We start from the raw sequence: 16,855 nt of genomic DNA on the forward strand, positions 1-16,855 counted from the left end.
ACTGGGGAATAATATCTGGTTCAAGCTGTCTCTATATTATCTCTGAAATCCATTCTAATTTTGCTAACTATAAAAAGGGTTGTAATCAATAGAGAAAAATGTTTCTAATTGTATTATTGAGATCTGCACCAGTTTTGTCTGTATGTTATTTTTAGTCATTCTAACAAAAGTTTGGCAATTAAGTAGAACATAGCTGTGCCCTTATGATGTTATATTATATTCTTACTCATGGCACAACTTGGTTTGTGATTATACATTTAATTAAAATACAAACATTAGCCATAGCATTATCTTATGTACAATCTGGTTAAACAATTTCTAAAAGCTTCATTGGGATTACAGTGACCTCTGTAAATGAATGAAATTCAGAACAGCATCATTCTATAATAATGATGGATTATATATAAGCAAGTCTTGGTTTATGCAGTGTCAAATGCTTGCTTTATTTTGGAGCATTGTGCTGTCTGAATATTAGGGCTACAGCTTTGCTAGAAAGGAGACTATTAAAGATATTCCAAGTACATTTCTAAATATTGCCAAAATATTAACAAAAGTAATTAAATACATTTTTAAAAAAGAACAGAAGAAACATGATTAAGGAGCTAAGGTTTCTCATGAGATTTCTAGCTATATATTCAAATAGTCCAAAAACATTAGAAGAATTGTGGGTCTAACAGTTCCTCTTGTTGTAATAATAATTAAAAATTTGAAATAGTTGTTCCTATATAAGTATTTTTAATAATTGTTGCTAGTAAGCCATCATATTAGTTTTCCAATGATGTACATTTGATATTAATTTCTGGGATTTTACTTTAAGTATTTATTGTAACCCTCTAGCAAAATGTGATTATAGAATTGGTCAAAATTAGTCATGTACCAAGACTTTTCTAAAGGTATTTGGTACAACTTTTGAATAAGATATGCATTTGAAATGGGCAATTTATCTTGGTAAAATATCTGAACTTCAGTAAGTGCTGCTCTTTCAGATTGTTTTCATGCATACATGTGTTTAGCCATTCTATCAGGCATTAATTCCAAAATATTTAATTAACTACTTACTTTGTGACATCCATTATATAATGAGGTAAAAGAGTAATAAGAACTAATCTTATTGAAAACTTATTTGTGTCAGGAATACATCAAAACCATTTTATGTGCAATTAAGCACCCAATCCAGAAACTGCCACATAAGGCAGATATGGGTTATTCAAGCCATTACAGATGAGGAAACCAAGAGAAAGACATGAAATAACTTTCCATGCTCACCTACCTCAAAAGTGTTAGGATTCATATCTAGCAAAACTCCCCTAAGGATTTTTTTAATCATTAACCTTCTCTTCCTTCATGACAGACAAATCTCTAAATTCTATCTAAATTATACCATGAACTTTTAAATTAATCTAGTAAAAGATACAAACAGGTGAGTAGACAATTATAGTTCACTCTAGTAAAGTCTATTGTAAGTAAATTCTAGAGTTTTAGGCTGGGTAAAATGCCTTCAGTGGTGCTTTTCAGAGAGTATGGTCTCATATAGCAATTCTCTTCCCCACAAAAAAATGGATGTCTTTCAATTAGCCAACTCTAACAATTGCAAAAAGAAACCAATAAAAGTCTAATCACAATTTGCAGATGTTTTACTTAGGAGAAACATGACTTATTTTCAGATTTTCTGCCATAATTTTTATATTTTGATTCTTGTTCTAGCTCGTCTTACCAAAAATGAATATGTATTAATATTTGAAATCATTATTAATAATACCTATATTGGTTATTTCACAAATGCATATGTTTATCATTGTGGTTTCATACCTTAATATGTTTTTATTATTATATTATGTAATATTTTTAGCATTTAATATTCTTGCTACAATATATGAGGAAATAAAATATGTCAATAATCTATCTTGTTCTACAAGGGCATGATTACTTCTAAATATTACCCCCCAGCTGAATCAGTGTGGTAATCACTCCTCGGCTTTTTATTTATGGCTGGTGAAGGCTTGGTTGTTGTTTAGCTATGTAGTACATTGTGACATATGAAATTCTTATCAATTCTATTTTCAAGCAAAAGAATAAAAAATAAACAGTATCATTTGGAAGGGAATTAATAGCAATGAAGGAATTGATAGCAAATTTAAAAACTGAAGAGGGAATATTTATTCAGAGCACTGGAGTAACAGAGGTCCTCTAATATACACACATTTTAAAGTTTAAAAATATCTGTTTTTTTGTCCAATTTAACACTTAGTTTTGCAAATTTTGGTACAAACTTATATTATGTAACAAATGGGAAGCAACTGAAATCACTAATGTATGTGTTATTCAGAAATTTGTATTTTAAAGGAAGACAATAATTTTTTGTGTCTAACTAGAAGCCCTGTACATGAATTGATGCATGGGTGGGGGCTGGCAGGGCTGCCCCAGTGGTAGCCCATCTGGCTGGGCTGGCAGGGGGCAGGGGCTGCAGGTGGTTGGCTGGAAGGTCCCGCCCTCAATCAGGGTATTGGGGGCCAATTGGGAGCCAGGCCAGCCAGTGAGGTGGCTATTGGGGCCCAGATCAGGCTGGTTGGCTGCCACAGTGCACATCATAGCTATTGGTTATTCTTGTTCTGGTTATTCTGCCGTTCTGGTCACTGGGCTTTTATATATGGAGATGATTGATTAAAATTGCATCATTTTCTAATTAAAATTTAGATTCATTTTTATATACTTATTAGTAGAGGTATGTTGCACGAAATCTGTGCAATCTGGGGAGGGGATGTTCCTCAGCCCAGCCTGCACCCTCTCCAATTTGGGACAACTTGAGGGATGTCTGACTATCCTCTCACAACCCAGGACTGCTGGCTCCCAACTGCTTGCTTGCCTGCCTTCCTGATTGCCCCTAGCAGGCAGATCACCCCCTAACCATTCCCCTGCCAGCCTGATTTATGCCTAACTGCTCCCCTGCCAGCCTGATTGCTCCTAACTGCCCTCCTCTGCAGGTCCCCCCAACTGCTCTCCCCTGTAGGCCTGAATCCCCACCAACTGCCCTTCCCTGTTGGCCATCTTATGGTGACCATCTTGTGTCCACATGAGGGCAGCCATCTTGTGTGTTGGAGTGATGGTCAATTTGCATATTACTCTTTGATTAGATAGGATAAGAGTGTTATTCAATAGGATTCCTTCAATTTCCATTAAGGCATGTAATTTGATCATTACTTATCCTTGGTCCAACTAGAAATATTTTTATGGTTTCTTTAAAGCAAATATCCTCATTTGAAACAAAACTACGTTATCTTGGATTCTGTTGAGAAAAGACTTTATTCTAGAGATGTATAACTCTAAGGCCATAGACTTAACTGGTAGAAATATTTTACTTGTGGTTGGAAAACCAATTTATCTCCGGGGAGGGAAAAATTCACCTTTTCTTTCTAGGAACATCAGGATTAACATTTCTTTAAAAATAAGGAGTTGAATGTACTTATCTTATTAAAATATGATTTTTTAGGAACAGCCCATACTTGTAGTAATGAGTAGGTACTACAATCATTCTGAGAAATTTCATTACTAAAATTATTTCTTATTTATCTGAAATTAAAATTTACTTTTATAAATCTCTGGTTTTCTTGGCAATTCTCACTTTCCACTTTTTAACATGCTAATGACTTTACTTATTATCTTAATTTTTATTTCTTCTCTCCTTTGAAAACAGGGATCTCTGGCTTATTCATTACTTATCCACTTTCTTAAATAGCAATGACCTTAACGCAGATGCTCAATAAATACTTGGAGGATAAAATTTGTTCTAATAAAGATGATCCAAGGTCTATGTGGCTTTTAACAAGTATAATCTTAATTACAGGGATCAGTATACAGTTGATTTCACTTAAAAATCCATTTAAATATTTAATTTATATTATTAATTGATAGGAATTTTATCCACTAATTAGAAATATCTGACTAATTATATCTGAGGTAACTAAAACATGAATGAATATTTCTTTGTAGAAAGCATAAAAACTCATTTTGATGCTATTAATTTTTTTTTCTGTACCTAATAGTAGGAAGGCATATGTGTCAGGATTATTGCAATTCTAATTTATGAACGTCTTTCATTTAGAAACATTTTATTAGATAAAGGTTGCAATTAAACAGTTGATCTGCGCTTTATTTTAGGATACATCTACAGTAACTCCTTTTCCAACAGATTATGCTAATTGCCAAGTAGAATAAACTGTAATTATTTTTCATTAGTTAATATCTATAGGTTTTTACTAAAGTTTGCTTCCCTTTTAGCAGAATATAAGATATACTTCCTTTATTTTCATAGATCTTGCTCAACATGAAATATAAACTTTGGTACCTCAAGTTGTCTAAAGTAGTCAAGAACAGGAAATACTGCTTATAGCTATTACTGACAGAGTGGGCAGATGTTAATCATCGTTTACCAATTTATGGGGGACTGACACAAAAGAAGGTTCCATGAAAATTTAAACTTTTTTAATTATAGAAATTACTTTGGAAGGACCTCTATTGTAGACTCTTTTTGTCTACAATAGTATTTGGCCTGAATTTTCAATATTTAGGCATGTTCCTCGGTATATGTTTGTGCATATACATGTGAAAAGTAAACCACATATATTGGAGAACTTCTAATTCTGGCTTGATAAAAGCAATAATATAGTTTCCTTATTTGAAATGACATTTCCGTTATAAAAAATGTGAATATTATTTGTTCCTATTACAGGCTTTTTCATGTAATTAAGTGGCTCAAACACTTAGAAAATGCAATTTCAGCCTCTCAAATCCACTAAGAACAGCATGAAGTCTTTTTCAAGTTTTAAAACATTTTTTGTTTCAGTATAACTCATGCTGTACCTAGCAATATAAGCATCTTAAAAGGAAATTAAAAAATCAATGTCCTTTTTTGTCCAAATTCAGGAGTTCCAGATCTTCTGGTTCAATAATCTTCCAGAAAGCACATTGCTAGTCAAATTACTCAGCTTCTACTTTTTGAAGCTGCATCTTAACATTTTTAACAGAGAATGGAAAGGTTACACACTACTCTGAGTTTCAGGTTTCACAATCAATTTTCCCACCCACTCAAGTTACAAGCCCAGTTCCATATTCTTTAAGACCAGGGATTTTCAACCTTTTTCATCTTGTGGCACACATAAATTGATTACTAAAATTCTGTGGCACACCAAAACATATATTGTGTCTTTTTGCATATCTCAAAAACATAAAATAGATATAAATTTGGATTCATTCACACCAGACAGCTATTGTGTTGGCTGTTATTACTTTTTATTTGACAGTGTTAGGGAAAAGAGGTCAGTGCCACTGACTAGTCATGCTTGCATGTTTTGAAAAATGTTTCTGGCACACTGGCTGAAAATCGCTGCTTCAGAAGAGTTTGTGATCCAACTCAAACATGGAACATTTTATATCCAATAAAGTGAATGGATTTTTTCCCTGAATAAATTCAGCCTCCTTTAAAAATACTGTATCCAATAAGAAAGCCAATGAGTACAATTCATTCTGAAAGGTTACATTTGTGAATCCTCAATTATTACATAATTGAGGCATAATGAAGCATTCAACCAAAATACAGATAACTGTCCTCCACACAAAGATCACTGAGTATGTACTTAAGATGTCAAATGCCAAAATATATTCACTAAAAAAGACAGGTATATTTAATGATGCGAGTATACCTTATTTTCTAATTTTGTCTTCTCAAATGCTAAGAGAAAATCAAGGCTTATCATAAATCAGTAGAGTAATAGAGGGGAGGAATCAAAGAATCACTAAATAGCTGAGAGATGGAAAATAAATAGAACAGAGAGAATTTTTGAAATATATCAAAACTATTATTAAATACTTCTATCAGCTTTCCAAATTAAATGTAGTGGCTCTGTAGAACAGGAGACCTTTATTATGATTTTGTGCTCCTTTGTTGACACTTCAGATGTTCATATTCCCAGAAGTAATTCTTATATTTTGTTGATTGTCATGTCTGTAATTCATGACATAGGAGAGAGCTTGGGTTGTAGATCATTAAGACTTTGCATTTTTGTATGCCCCACTCCTAGCCTGGGATCTGCTATATAGTAGGTGCTAAGTAAATGTGTTTAGTGAATTAAATGTAACATGAGATGAAAAGTTGTGGATTAGCAAGCCACCCTTTTTGTTTTCCTAAACCTATGAGAACATACTTGGTCAATGTCTCCTCTTAACTATTCTCTTACTTTATGTTCTCTGCTTCAGTTTTCCTTGGCTGCATCTGCACCTACATGTCATCTACTTTTAATCATATCAATTACATAAACATTATAGTCATTTATCTAGGAGTTTGATGTGAGAAAATTAATTTCTTAGTTGATTTTGATTGAAGAACATTCAGGCTTAATGTGTTTGTTGGTGAAGTTTAATATTCCAGTTCTTAAAAATATTCTTGATTCATCCATCTAGTTATTTACTCTTTCAAACAGCATTCATTAACTTACTTTTATTATTTAAAACCGTGATACTAAATAGATGTTTGGGCAGATATACAAATGAAGAAAAGTGTTGTTTTTCTTAAGAACTTCCAGTCTAGCAGACTTATTTGATTTGTGCCACATTATTATAGCATATGCGGTTGAAATGTAAATATAATCAGTGCTTCTAGCCTTATTAAAGTCAGGGTGTCTATACAATAATGATGAAAATTAAAGATTTTCTCATAATAATTGTGTATTATAAATATAGAAAATATTTTATCTATTGTTTCAGGCTTTCCAGAGAAACATAAATCTTCTCATGGGTTAAAAATTAAGAAAAACCCTCTAATTTGGTCTAAAACATATTTTAAGGACAAAAAGGAGCAATTAGACAAGAAAAAAATACAGTTAATCACTGTTAATTTTAATATCTTTTTCTTTAATGACATTTGTCAATTCATCTTTAAAGACTCTCTCCTTATTTCTCATTATTATTAGAACAAACATTGCCTATACTATCTTTCCCTGACAGTCTTATTCCTGTTGATATCCTACAAATGTTCTAATCATAGTGGTCTTTTCCAAACCTGCTTGACTACTGGTCAATCAAAACCCCATTTCTCTGGATCCTCCACCACTCCTGCTATTCTAAAATAATGTTGACTCTTGTATTATTACTTACTATATATTGTATTCTTCCTGTATCAACATCTGCAAACATACTTTTGCTCACCCTTTTTGTGAATTTAATTTACATGTATACTTTAATTATTTTATAGAAAATCCTAATGCAAATGATACAAAATTACTTTATGTAATAAAAATAGATATAAAATCTGAATTATTCTGATGATTATTTAAAAATAAGATAAAATATTTCTACTATTAGATTCATAGATTTCTAATAAACTTCAACAGCTTAGATTTTTTTACAGGACATAATTTGATCTCGAGATATCCAATATGTGCACACACACATTGCAATTAAGAAAGCAGCATGAAGAGATATCGTTAGCTGTTAGTGTCATGAGTGACTAATATAAAGCTAATTGATATATGAGTTACCCAATTATATTTCAGGTTATTGCCTGACGGCCTAATGATGATCCCCAGCTTCCATCAGGTGACAGTTTTAATATCTGCTGGTGATGCTCATTTTATTTGAAGCAGCTGCTTGATTCTTTATGCTTAGAGGAAGGATTTCAAAAAAGTAAAACTCCACAAGGTCTTTGGAAGAAAGAAGAAAAATAGAACAGCCAGAGAAAGTAAATTCTATTTGTAGAAATTTGTTTATCATAGCTAAGTCATAAGAATCCATGATTCTGCTTCATTTATCCAAGCACTTGTATCTTTTTCTTGTTTATACACTTTCCCCCCTCAATTTTATACTAAATGCCACTCTTCCTCCCATTCAAAATGTCTTCCATATACTGAAATGTCTTCCATTTAGGTGAAGGATTTTTTTGAGAACCCATGGGAATTTTATGGATGAATATTGTTAGTCTTTTTTCTGGATTGGAGTTTAGAGGCAAATAGTGGAACTGATTTAGACTGTATGATTTCCCAATGGCAAGACAGCTGTGTTTCCTTCATGGCTGACTTGCATGCAAATATTTCCATGAAACACGTATGAAAGATGATTGATTTAGTCAGTAGATGCCACCTAACTTAGGAAAATAAGTAACTTTGTGTTCCACTGTTTAATTTACATATAAATGTTTCTCCAAAGTTCATAATATTTAGGACCCTATTTAATGAATATATTTGTTTAGAGCCATCTTGTGGTCTAAGACAATAAGATGAAGAGTATTTTCATAACATGATTAAAGCAATAGTATGGCAACTTGGTGCCATAATGTTTCATTCAGAAGAATAGCTAGACTAACTTAAAAGAAAAGCATTGAAAAAAAATTCTAGAATCTTTACACATCCTTGGTTTTATTTGTTCAGCTTTTACTCCTTTTCTATCTTTTGTGAAAGTAATAAACTCAACAAATAGCAAATATATCTCCATCCAACCTCAACTCAACTTTCTTATTTACCCTGCAGTCTTTCTTTTATTCTGGAAATATTACTCTACAGTTGCTTTATAGTCTTAACATTCTCAGGTTACTGTAAGTGAAATTTTTTTTGTTGTAGTCATTTCAAAGTTTCTAGTATTTTTTCCCAAACTGTGCAGCCTCCTCAATTTCATCCCTCCTTAATTTTTCTGTGAAATCGGACAATATGAATAACCATAGTTGACCCATCCTCCACCTTTCTCCCAGAATTATATTTCTAACAGCTTTGGACATTTCCCCCCAAATATCACATAATTCTACTCAACCTCATATGCTCAAAACAGATTTTAGTATCTTCCCCAGTGAAATTTTATTTTCCCATTCTACCATATGTATTTAATTAGGCATCTACTCGGTAACACACTTCCTTCCACCAGACACACCTCTTCCTGCAATGTTTCTGTTACTGATCCATCAGGTGCCATCTGTTTACCTCTGAAATGGCTGCTCTGTTTCCTTCTCTCTTTTCTTTTCAATGTTTGAGCGTTGAAGACCTATATAACTGAAAAGGTATCTTGACATCATTTTAATTAGTTTGCATATTTTTCCCCACAGAATTCTCCTTCTGTGGCTCAATGAGATGCTTCTTCCCTAAAATATTGTTTAAAATCTTCTTTCCAATAGTTGGTATCTCTCCTGGGCGGATGACATAAAGTACAAAACATTTCAGCACATTAATCACAGCCCTTCAAGACCACTAGTAATCGCTGTCCAGCCACATTTTAAAATTTTCTCCTTGGCACCCTGTAATCAAGTAGCTGGCACTGCACACTGGAGAAGTTGTGCAGTTCCATATGCCTTTCATTTATACTGCTTCTTCTCCCTGAAATGTCCTCTACTTTCCTAGTACTTTCCACCTGGTAAATGTCACCTCTTCCAGATCCATATCTATTTTTTACATCCAGCTCAGAAACCTTCTTTTTTGAACATTTTCTTGTTCCATTCTGCCTTTCTCTGTTCTTGAAAAGAGGGAAGAATAGACACCCACACACACTTTCTATACCACCATTATACATACTTTTAGTAAAACAATAATTCAATTATTTTTTCAGCTCATATTTATTGAATGCTTGTTATATGCTAGAAGTAGAAATATTCTAGTCTATTCTAGTCTAATGACTTGCTCTTGGAAAATTGCATTGCCATTTTAAAAAAAATTTAAACATTTTATTGATATTTTACAGAGAGGAAGGGAGAGGGAGAGAGAGAAACATCAATGAGAGAAAATCATCCATCAGCTGCCTCCTGCAAAGACTTCTACTGGGGATGTGCCTGCAACCAAGGTACATATCCTTGACCGGAATCAAACCCGGGATTCTTGAGTCCACAGGCCAATGCTCTATCCACTGAGCCAAATCTGTTAGGGCTGTATTGTCATTTTTAATTTCTGCTTAATCTTATTACTAAATTGTTATTATCTTTAGGCTATTTGGGTTTGATTGTATAACATATGGCAGGATTTGACTATAAGGAATCTATACATATTCTCATCAATTAATAAATATAATATTCCTTTTACTTTGCCAATATTTTTACTGTGTCAATAATACTATTTTATTCTGAAATAATTTTGATGAATCTTTTCCCTATAATATTCTTTATTGTATTGAAATTACTTCCTCACAAGGCCCCAAAATACATTCAAAGTAGCATCATTTCCTGCATTATTGATGAAGATACTATGACAAAGAATAGACGTAAAGCTAATAATCATAAAATCTATGTCAAATAAGCTTTCTTTTTCCTTTTACATTTAATTATTAAGGGCATTACCCAATCTAATATTATTTATACTTTATTAAAAAATTATGCCCTAGCTGCTTTGGCTCAGTGGAAAGAGTGTTGGCTTGTGGACCAAAGGGTCCCAGGTTTAATTCCAGCCAAGGGCACATGCACAGGTTGCAGGCTCATCCCTAGTAAGGGGTGTGCAGTAGGCAGTGGATCAATGATTCTCCCTCATCATTGATCTTTCTCTCTTTCTCCTCTCTTTCTCCTCTCTTTCTCCTCTCTCTCTCTCTCTCTCTCTCTCTCTCTCTCTCTCTCTCTCTCTCTCTCTCTCTCTCTCTCTCTCTCTTCTCTCTCTCTCTCTTTCCCTCCTCCCTCCCTCCTTCCTCCTCCCTCCCTCCCTCCTCTCCCTCCCTCCCTCCTTCCCTCCTCTCTCCCTCCTTCCCTCTTTGAAATCAATAAAAAACTAAAAAGAAAAGAAAAAAATTAAATATTTTAGCCTGGCTGTTCTGGCTCAGCTCAGTGGTTGAGCATTGACCTACGAACCAGGAGGTTATGGTTCAATTCCCAGACAGAGAATATGCCCAGATTGAGGGCTTGATACCCAGTGGGGCATGCAGGAGGAAACATATCAATGATTCTCTCCATCATTGATGTTTCTAGCTCTTGCTCCCTTTCCATTCCTCTCTGAAATGAGTAAAAATATATTTTTAAAAATTAAATACTTTAAGAGAGGATTAAAAATTATGTACCTAAGGTTGCAGAATTAAATATAAAAGAAGAAAATGCATATTTATTAAAATATTTAATTTACTTAATGGAAGCACTTTATTTGGGTTAACTAGAATTTCATAAGGAGTAATAATAAACAAGAAACCTTATTTGTGAACCTGTAGTTTTAGGTATCTTACTGTGTGCATTCTGCTTTTTTCTTTAAACTTCCTGTTTTCCGCTTAGGTCGAGACTTGTCTATTTTAAAGACATAATTGAAACTTAAAATAGTCTGTAATGCATTAAATACATGTAAAGTAGTACTTTTCCCCAGAGTTGTGAAATGAAACACTGTTTTTTAAAATTATTTACTCTGTTGATATTTCTAAGACATAGACAAAGATTTATTGTAGCCTGACTGGCATGGCTCAGACGTTGAGCTTTGACCTGTGAACCAGAGGTCACGGTTTGATCCCCAGTCCTGGAACATGCCCAGGATGTGGGCTAGATCCCTGGTCTGGGGTACTCAGGAGACAGCTGATCAATGATTCTCTCTCTTCATTGATGTTTCTATCTCTTTCTCCCTCTCCCTTCTCTCTGAAACCAATGGAAAACATTTTTTTTTTCCAGTGTAAAATTTTTATATTTAGAGTTAGGCAGTTGCCAATTTTGCTGGTAATATCCAAAGCATCATAGTCAGGAGCCAATCAAACATATGCCTTTTTCTCGCCATCAGGCCTGATCAGGTTGTTGACCTTGACCACATCAATGTCATAAAGCTTCTTCACAGCCTGTTTGATCTGGTGCTTGTTGGTCTTGACATCCACAATGAACACAAGTGTATGATTGTCTTCTGTCTTCTTCATGGCTGACTCGGCAGTCAGGGGGAACTTGATGATGGCATAATGGTCAAGCTTGTTTCTCCTGGGTGCGCTCTTCCGAGGATATTTAGGCTGCCTCCGGAGCCTTAGTGTCTTTGGCCTTCGGGAGGTGGGTGACGTGCGGATCTTCTTTTTTTTGTGTGTGTGGCTGTGGACACCTTTTAACACTGGTTTCTTTGCCTTCAAAGCTTTTGCTTTGGCTTCAGCTTTGGGAGGGGCAGGGGCTTCCTTCTTCACTTTCGGCGCCATCTTCGGAAAAAGCTGAAAAACATATTTTTAAAAAATATTTATTTTGAATGAATGATTAAACTTTGTTTTCACAACCTTAATTATATACATTTGATGGGAATAAGAAAAGAAAAAGCAAATATTGGTAGTTGAAATAGAACTTGCAGCTCTATTATTATTTACAGCCAGGAGGTGTTTGAAAATTACTTTGAGGATTCTTTTTCACAGCATTAGAATGTCTCTGCAACAGTGATTCTGCCAGCGACCCTGGTGGTAACTCCGTGAGCTGTTTACCCAGTGAACTGTTTGGTTGCATTGTCAAAATAGCCAACATAGTAATTGCAATTTAATAAAACAGTACAGCCTTTACAACCTCACAGAATGATTATTTGAACCAGAGAAAATAAGGTATTTTGTATAAAACATTGTTATACACTTACCACAATTTATATATTACTGTTTTAATTTGCCTACTCCTTTTTATGTTATTTGTTTTATTCACTTAACAAGTTGTGTGTGTGTGTGTGTGTGTGTGTGTGTGAATAATTATTGCCCTCCCAGTGAGCCAATATTTTATGGCAATTCAGCTGGCAGAATTTGACTTAAAAACAAACTATAATTGTGAAAATGGATTAGTTCTTAAGAAAAAAGAAATAAACTAGAGAAGAAGGATTCTTTTATTTGAAATCTTATTCTTTTTTGTGGAGGAGGATTTCCAGTTTAGAGAGAGAGATCAGTTGTCCCTTGGATTAGTTGCCCCTTGCACACACCCTGACCATGGATCAAACCCACTTAAGTCCTGACTAGGAATCAAACTGGTGAACTTTGTGCCTGCCACAAGGCTCAACCAATTACCAATAGAGCCACACCTATCAGGGTTGCATGCCCATCGCTCTAAAGTACCCTCACCTTATTATTTATTATAAATATAATATGGAGGAGAAAACCCTCATCAAGAACCTAAAGACATATGAGAATGAGAAAAGAATATCACAGTGGAATTATAGATGGGACTTTACTATTGGCAAAGATGTCAATACTGTTAGTGCAATGTTTCCAGTGTGGTGTCATTGAACCAGGGGAGAAGTAAGATAAGATTTAGGATTCCTTGAATAGTGGTTTGAACAATGAAATCATTGGTGCTGTTTTAACTAGTCAAAGTTAATATGCTTTGGAGGACTGAAGAGATGAAAATATTTTTATTCATAATCTATAATAATAAAAGTGTAATATGCTAATTAGAACAAATGTGTCCTTATAGATGACCTTTGGAACAAAACCAGAGCTGTGAGGGAAGTCCAGGTCCCAGGTGCCAGAAGGAAGCTGGTGCCAACAGCATGGGGAAGGAAGGCTTCTCTTGCAAGGATTTCGTGCATTGGGACTCTAGTAAATAATAATACCCTTAATTTTTTGAATGTTACTGTTAACAATTTACATATAATATTATATAATTTTTACAATACAGCCATGAAGTTTATACTATTAGTATTGTTTTATACATGAGAAACTGACTTAAGAATATAATTTTTACTAAAGCCATACAAATTTCACAATAGGTCAAGTTCCAAATATGTTTTCATTATTTCAGTTTCTTTGCTTATCACAATAAATACTTAATGAATTTATATATTTCTCAGAGAATGATAGTTCTTACTTAAGCCTGTGGTAGATAGGTAGATAACGAAACAAGGAATGAGAGCAAACTATGATTAGTATCACAAGAACAGAAATATTGAAAACCACATTGGATCATATTTCCCAGAAGATTTGACTTTTAAATTGAGACATACGGTAGATTTGCTCAAAGAAATGGGTGGGGAGAGAAGACTAATCTAAGCAGAAGGTAGAGATCTGTCAAGGCACCGAGACAAGACAATGAATTTTGTAGTAAAAGAGCAAAAATAAGTTAATTTGCATTAGATCCCTGATATTTGGAGGTGAGTGGGGAATAGTGGACCTAGCTGCAATCCTGAAGATTCCTTACAATATGTAAATACAACTAAGGTTGGACATTTATGGTAATTCTAAGTGTTTTGTCTTTTTTAATTTGCTTAATCCTCACCTGAGGTTATTTTCCATTGATTTTTTTAGAGAGAGTGGAAAAGAAGGGGAGATACGGAGAGAGAAACATCAATGTGAGGGAGACACATCAATTGTTTGGGAACCAAGCCTGCAACTGAGCATGTAACTGAGGCACATGCCCTTAACTGAATTGAACCTGGGACCTTTCAGTCCACAGGTCAGTGCACTATCCAGTGAGCCAAACCAGTTAGGGAAGTTCTTAAAGAATTTAAGCAGGGTTTTAAATAGATAAGTTGCAGTCTAAGAGTGAATCATACTGTGGAGAATGAGTCAGAAGAAAATAAAACTTAATGCAGAGAAGATTGCTGTGGGGCCCCAGGCAAGAAGGGGTCCTGGCTTGAATTTTGGATGTTTCAGTAGGAATGGAAGAAAATATGAGATTTTATTGTTATGTTTGAAGTAGAAAATAAAATTACCATAATTTAATGATCCATTGTATGTATAAGTTGATTGAGAAGCAAAAGTTTAGAAACAGTGCTGTGTGTTTAAAGAAAGTATAATGTTTATTGACATAGACTCTACCTAGAAAAGTCTATATACTTTTTAAAATTCAATAATTATTGTCTATCAGTAGTAAACTTCAAAATATTTGCTTTTTAACTTTTTTGATTATTCTTTATTTTCTCATACTTTAATTAAATGTAACTTATGCAATTTAAATATCACCACAACTTGAACTACAGAAAAAAAACAATATTCTAATTCATAGTCTGATAACATGACTTCATGTGTATTTTGTTAAATTAAATAATACTGTTCTAAATAATTTCTTAATTGTGGAAAAAAAGAACATGCATTGGTATAATGTAAGAAAATGTATGCATTTATATCTCTTCCTGAAAATATTATGAGGCTTAATTTATATTTCCTTAGCTACCTTTTCTAATTTTCTATCAACATTCAAATGTTACATTAGATCTTTTCTTTTGATCAACAATAATTACTTCTATGAAGATTGGTTTAAATTTTCATGACATGTATCTACTGTAGAGAAGTACTTAATTATCTGTGTCACTTATAGTTATGTTTAGGAAACCCTTTGAACTTTTAGTCATATTTTACAAATAACACAAGCCCACTATTGTCCTCTATGATGTTAAGTAATGATGATGCTCTTCTCATATGATAGTTTTGGAGTTAGACATCTGCCTACAAAAGGATAGCCACTTTATGAAAACAACTATCTCACAATTCTTCTTCACCACCCTAGAGTATTTTCATGTATTTTAAATACTTGTTTGATCATGGATATAAAATGAAAGGAGCTAGAAAGTTCTTGTACTTCATGCCTTTGATTATGGAGAATATTAAGGAAGAAAATTCTTGACAATATCATGAAAGGTGTGTGTCTATAATGCTTCCAACCTCCTTTGTTCTGCATCCAACCTTTTCATCTGGGGTATACCTTCATGATTGCCACGTGTCCATAAATGATTTCCTTTTATCTTTATCTGCAAGGTGGTAAGTACATAATAAGCAAAGTTTCCGTTCTTTCAGGGATATCTGCTACCTTTATATATCTGTGAGGAGAACACATGGAATTTCAGGGATCAGCCAGAAGATGGGAAAGACTTGAGAAGAGTGAAGCTTTGAGATCTAGTTTGACAGAATAAGGTGGGCGCAAAATATCAGCAGTTTAAAGTAGAGTGAATACTAACAGTTCATATGAATTCCCAGTAGATTTCTTTTGTACAGTATCTGTAGTGTGCACACATATATTTGTGGGGTGGTTTGGGCTATAATGACTTAAGGTACTGCTGGCATTTAATGCCTATAGGTTAGTGATGCTAAATATACTATTGATGCAAAAATCATTGCTCTTCAAAATGCCAGTAATTCCCAATTTGAGAAAAATTCAATTAGTGGTTATGTGAACAGGTTTTATGTCAGTCAGATGAGTGTTTGTGTAATGATCTTGCCACTTTCTAGTGGGGTGACATTAAGAAAGTCGTTCTACTTTCTAAAGGGTCTGATTTGTAAGATACAAACAGCATATTTTTATTACTATTAAATGCAATACCCAAATTGTTTAATTTAGCATGTGACATACAGTGAACATCCAGTAACTGCTACAATTTGTGGTATCATTTTATAATCTCCCACAAAAAGGTATTTTTAAAAATCTAGCAACTTAAGGAAGAGTAAGAAGTCTTACTGAATGGTTAGGAAGAGCATATTAAAATATTAACAATGTTCAAGTCTAACAATGTGAATGTTAAGACTATATTCTAGGCAATCTTTGAAACATAAACTAAACCTCAGCTACCTGAACAACTTGGTGTTCCATTTATATGCCACGGTTTCCCTATGTGATCTTCCCTTTGTTTCTCTTGCCATCCCCTACTAGTCAGCTGAGCAATCTTGTGTTCTTTTATTAAAATGATTTAAAAAACACATTTTCTGGGAAGCTTCCCGGATACCTTTATCAGTTACTTATGATTGGTAGTGATATCATTCAACATACCATGGCTAAGTAAAAAGGATAGTTGTTGCATAAAGTAACACAATGTCTAGAGGTTAGTGGGATGGGTCAGGGTCACCTCTGAGTAACCCACAATATCACCCCAAAACGTGGTGCTGGGCATCCTATCATGTTGCCATCCTCACTGTGTTGGCCTTCATACTCAGGCTTATTTATCCTCGTGCTCTCGAAATGTCTGTGACTGCTTCAGGCCTCAACTGCTCATAACCTAAAGCAAGGCAG

At 34.0% G+C, this 16,855-nt stretch overlaps 2 protein-coding genes across 2 annotated transcripts in view; one reads left to right on the forward strand and one right to left on the reverse strand.

Moving 5' to 3' along the window:
• Positions 1–16,855, forward strand: part of LRP1B (LDL receptor related protein 1B) — a 1,573,107-nt gene that overhangs the window by 288,561 nt on the left and 1,267,691 nt on the right. The window lies entirely within an intron of this gene.
• Positions 11,668–12,096, reverse strand: LOC118709435 (60S ribosomal protein L23a-like). The gene has a single exon (XM_036421502.1). It carries the CDS (start codon positions 12,088–12,090, stop codon positions 11,668–11,670), a length of 423 nt encoding a protein of 140 aa, XP_036277395.1. The 5' UTR covers positions 12,091–12,096.

This window comes from Pipistrellus kuhlii, unplaced genomic scaffold (assembly GCF_014108245.1).
Source record: "Pipistrellus kuhlii isolate mPipKuh1 unplaced genomic scaffold, mPipKuh1.p scaffold_m20_p_7, whole genome shotgun sequence".
Classification (NCBI taxonomy): Eukaryota; Metazoa; Chordata; class Mammalia; order Chiroptera; family Vespertilionidae; genus Pipistrellus; species Pipistrellus kuhlii.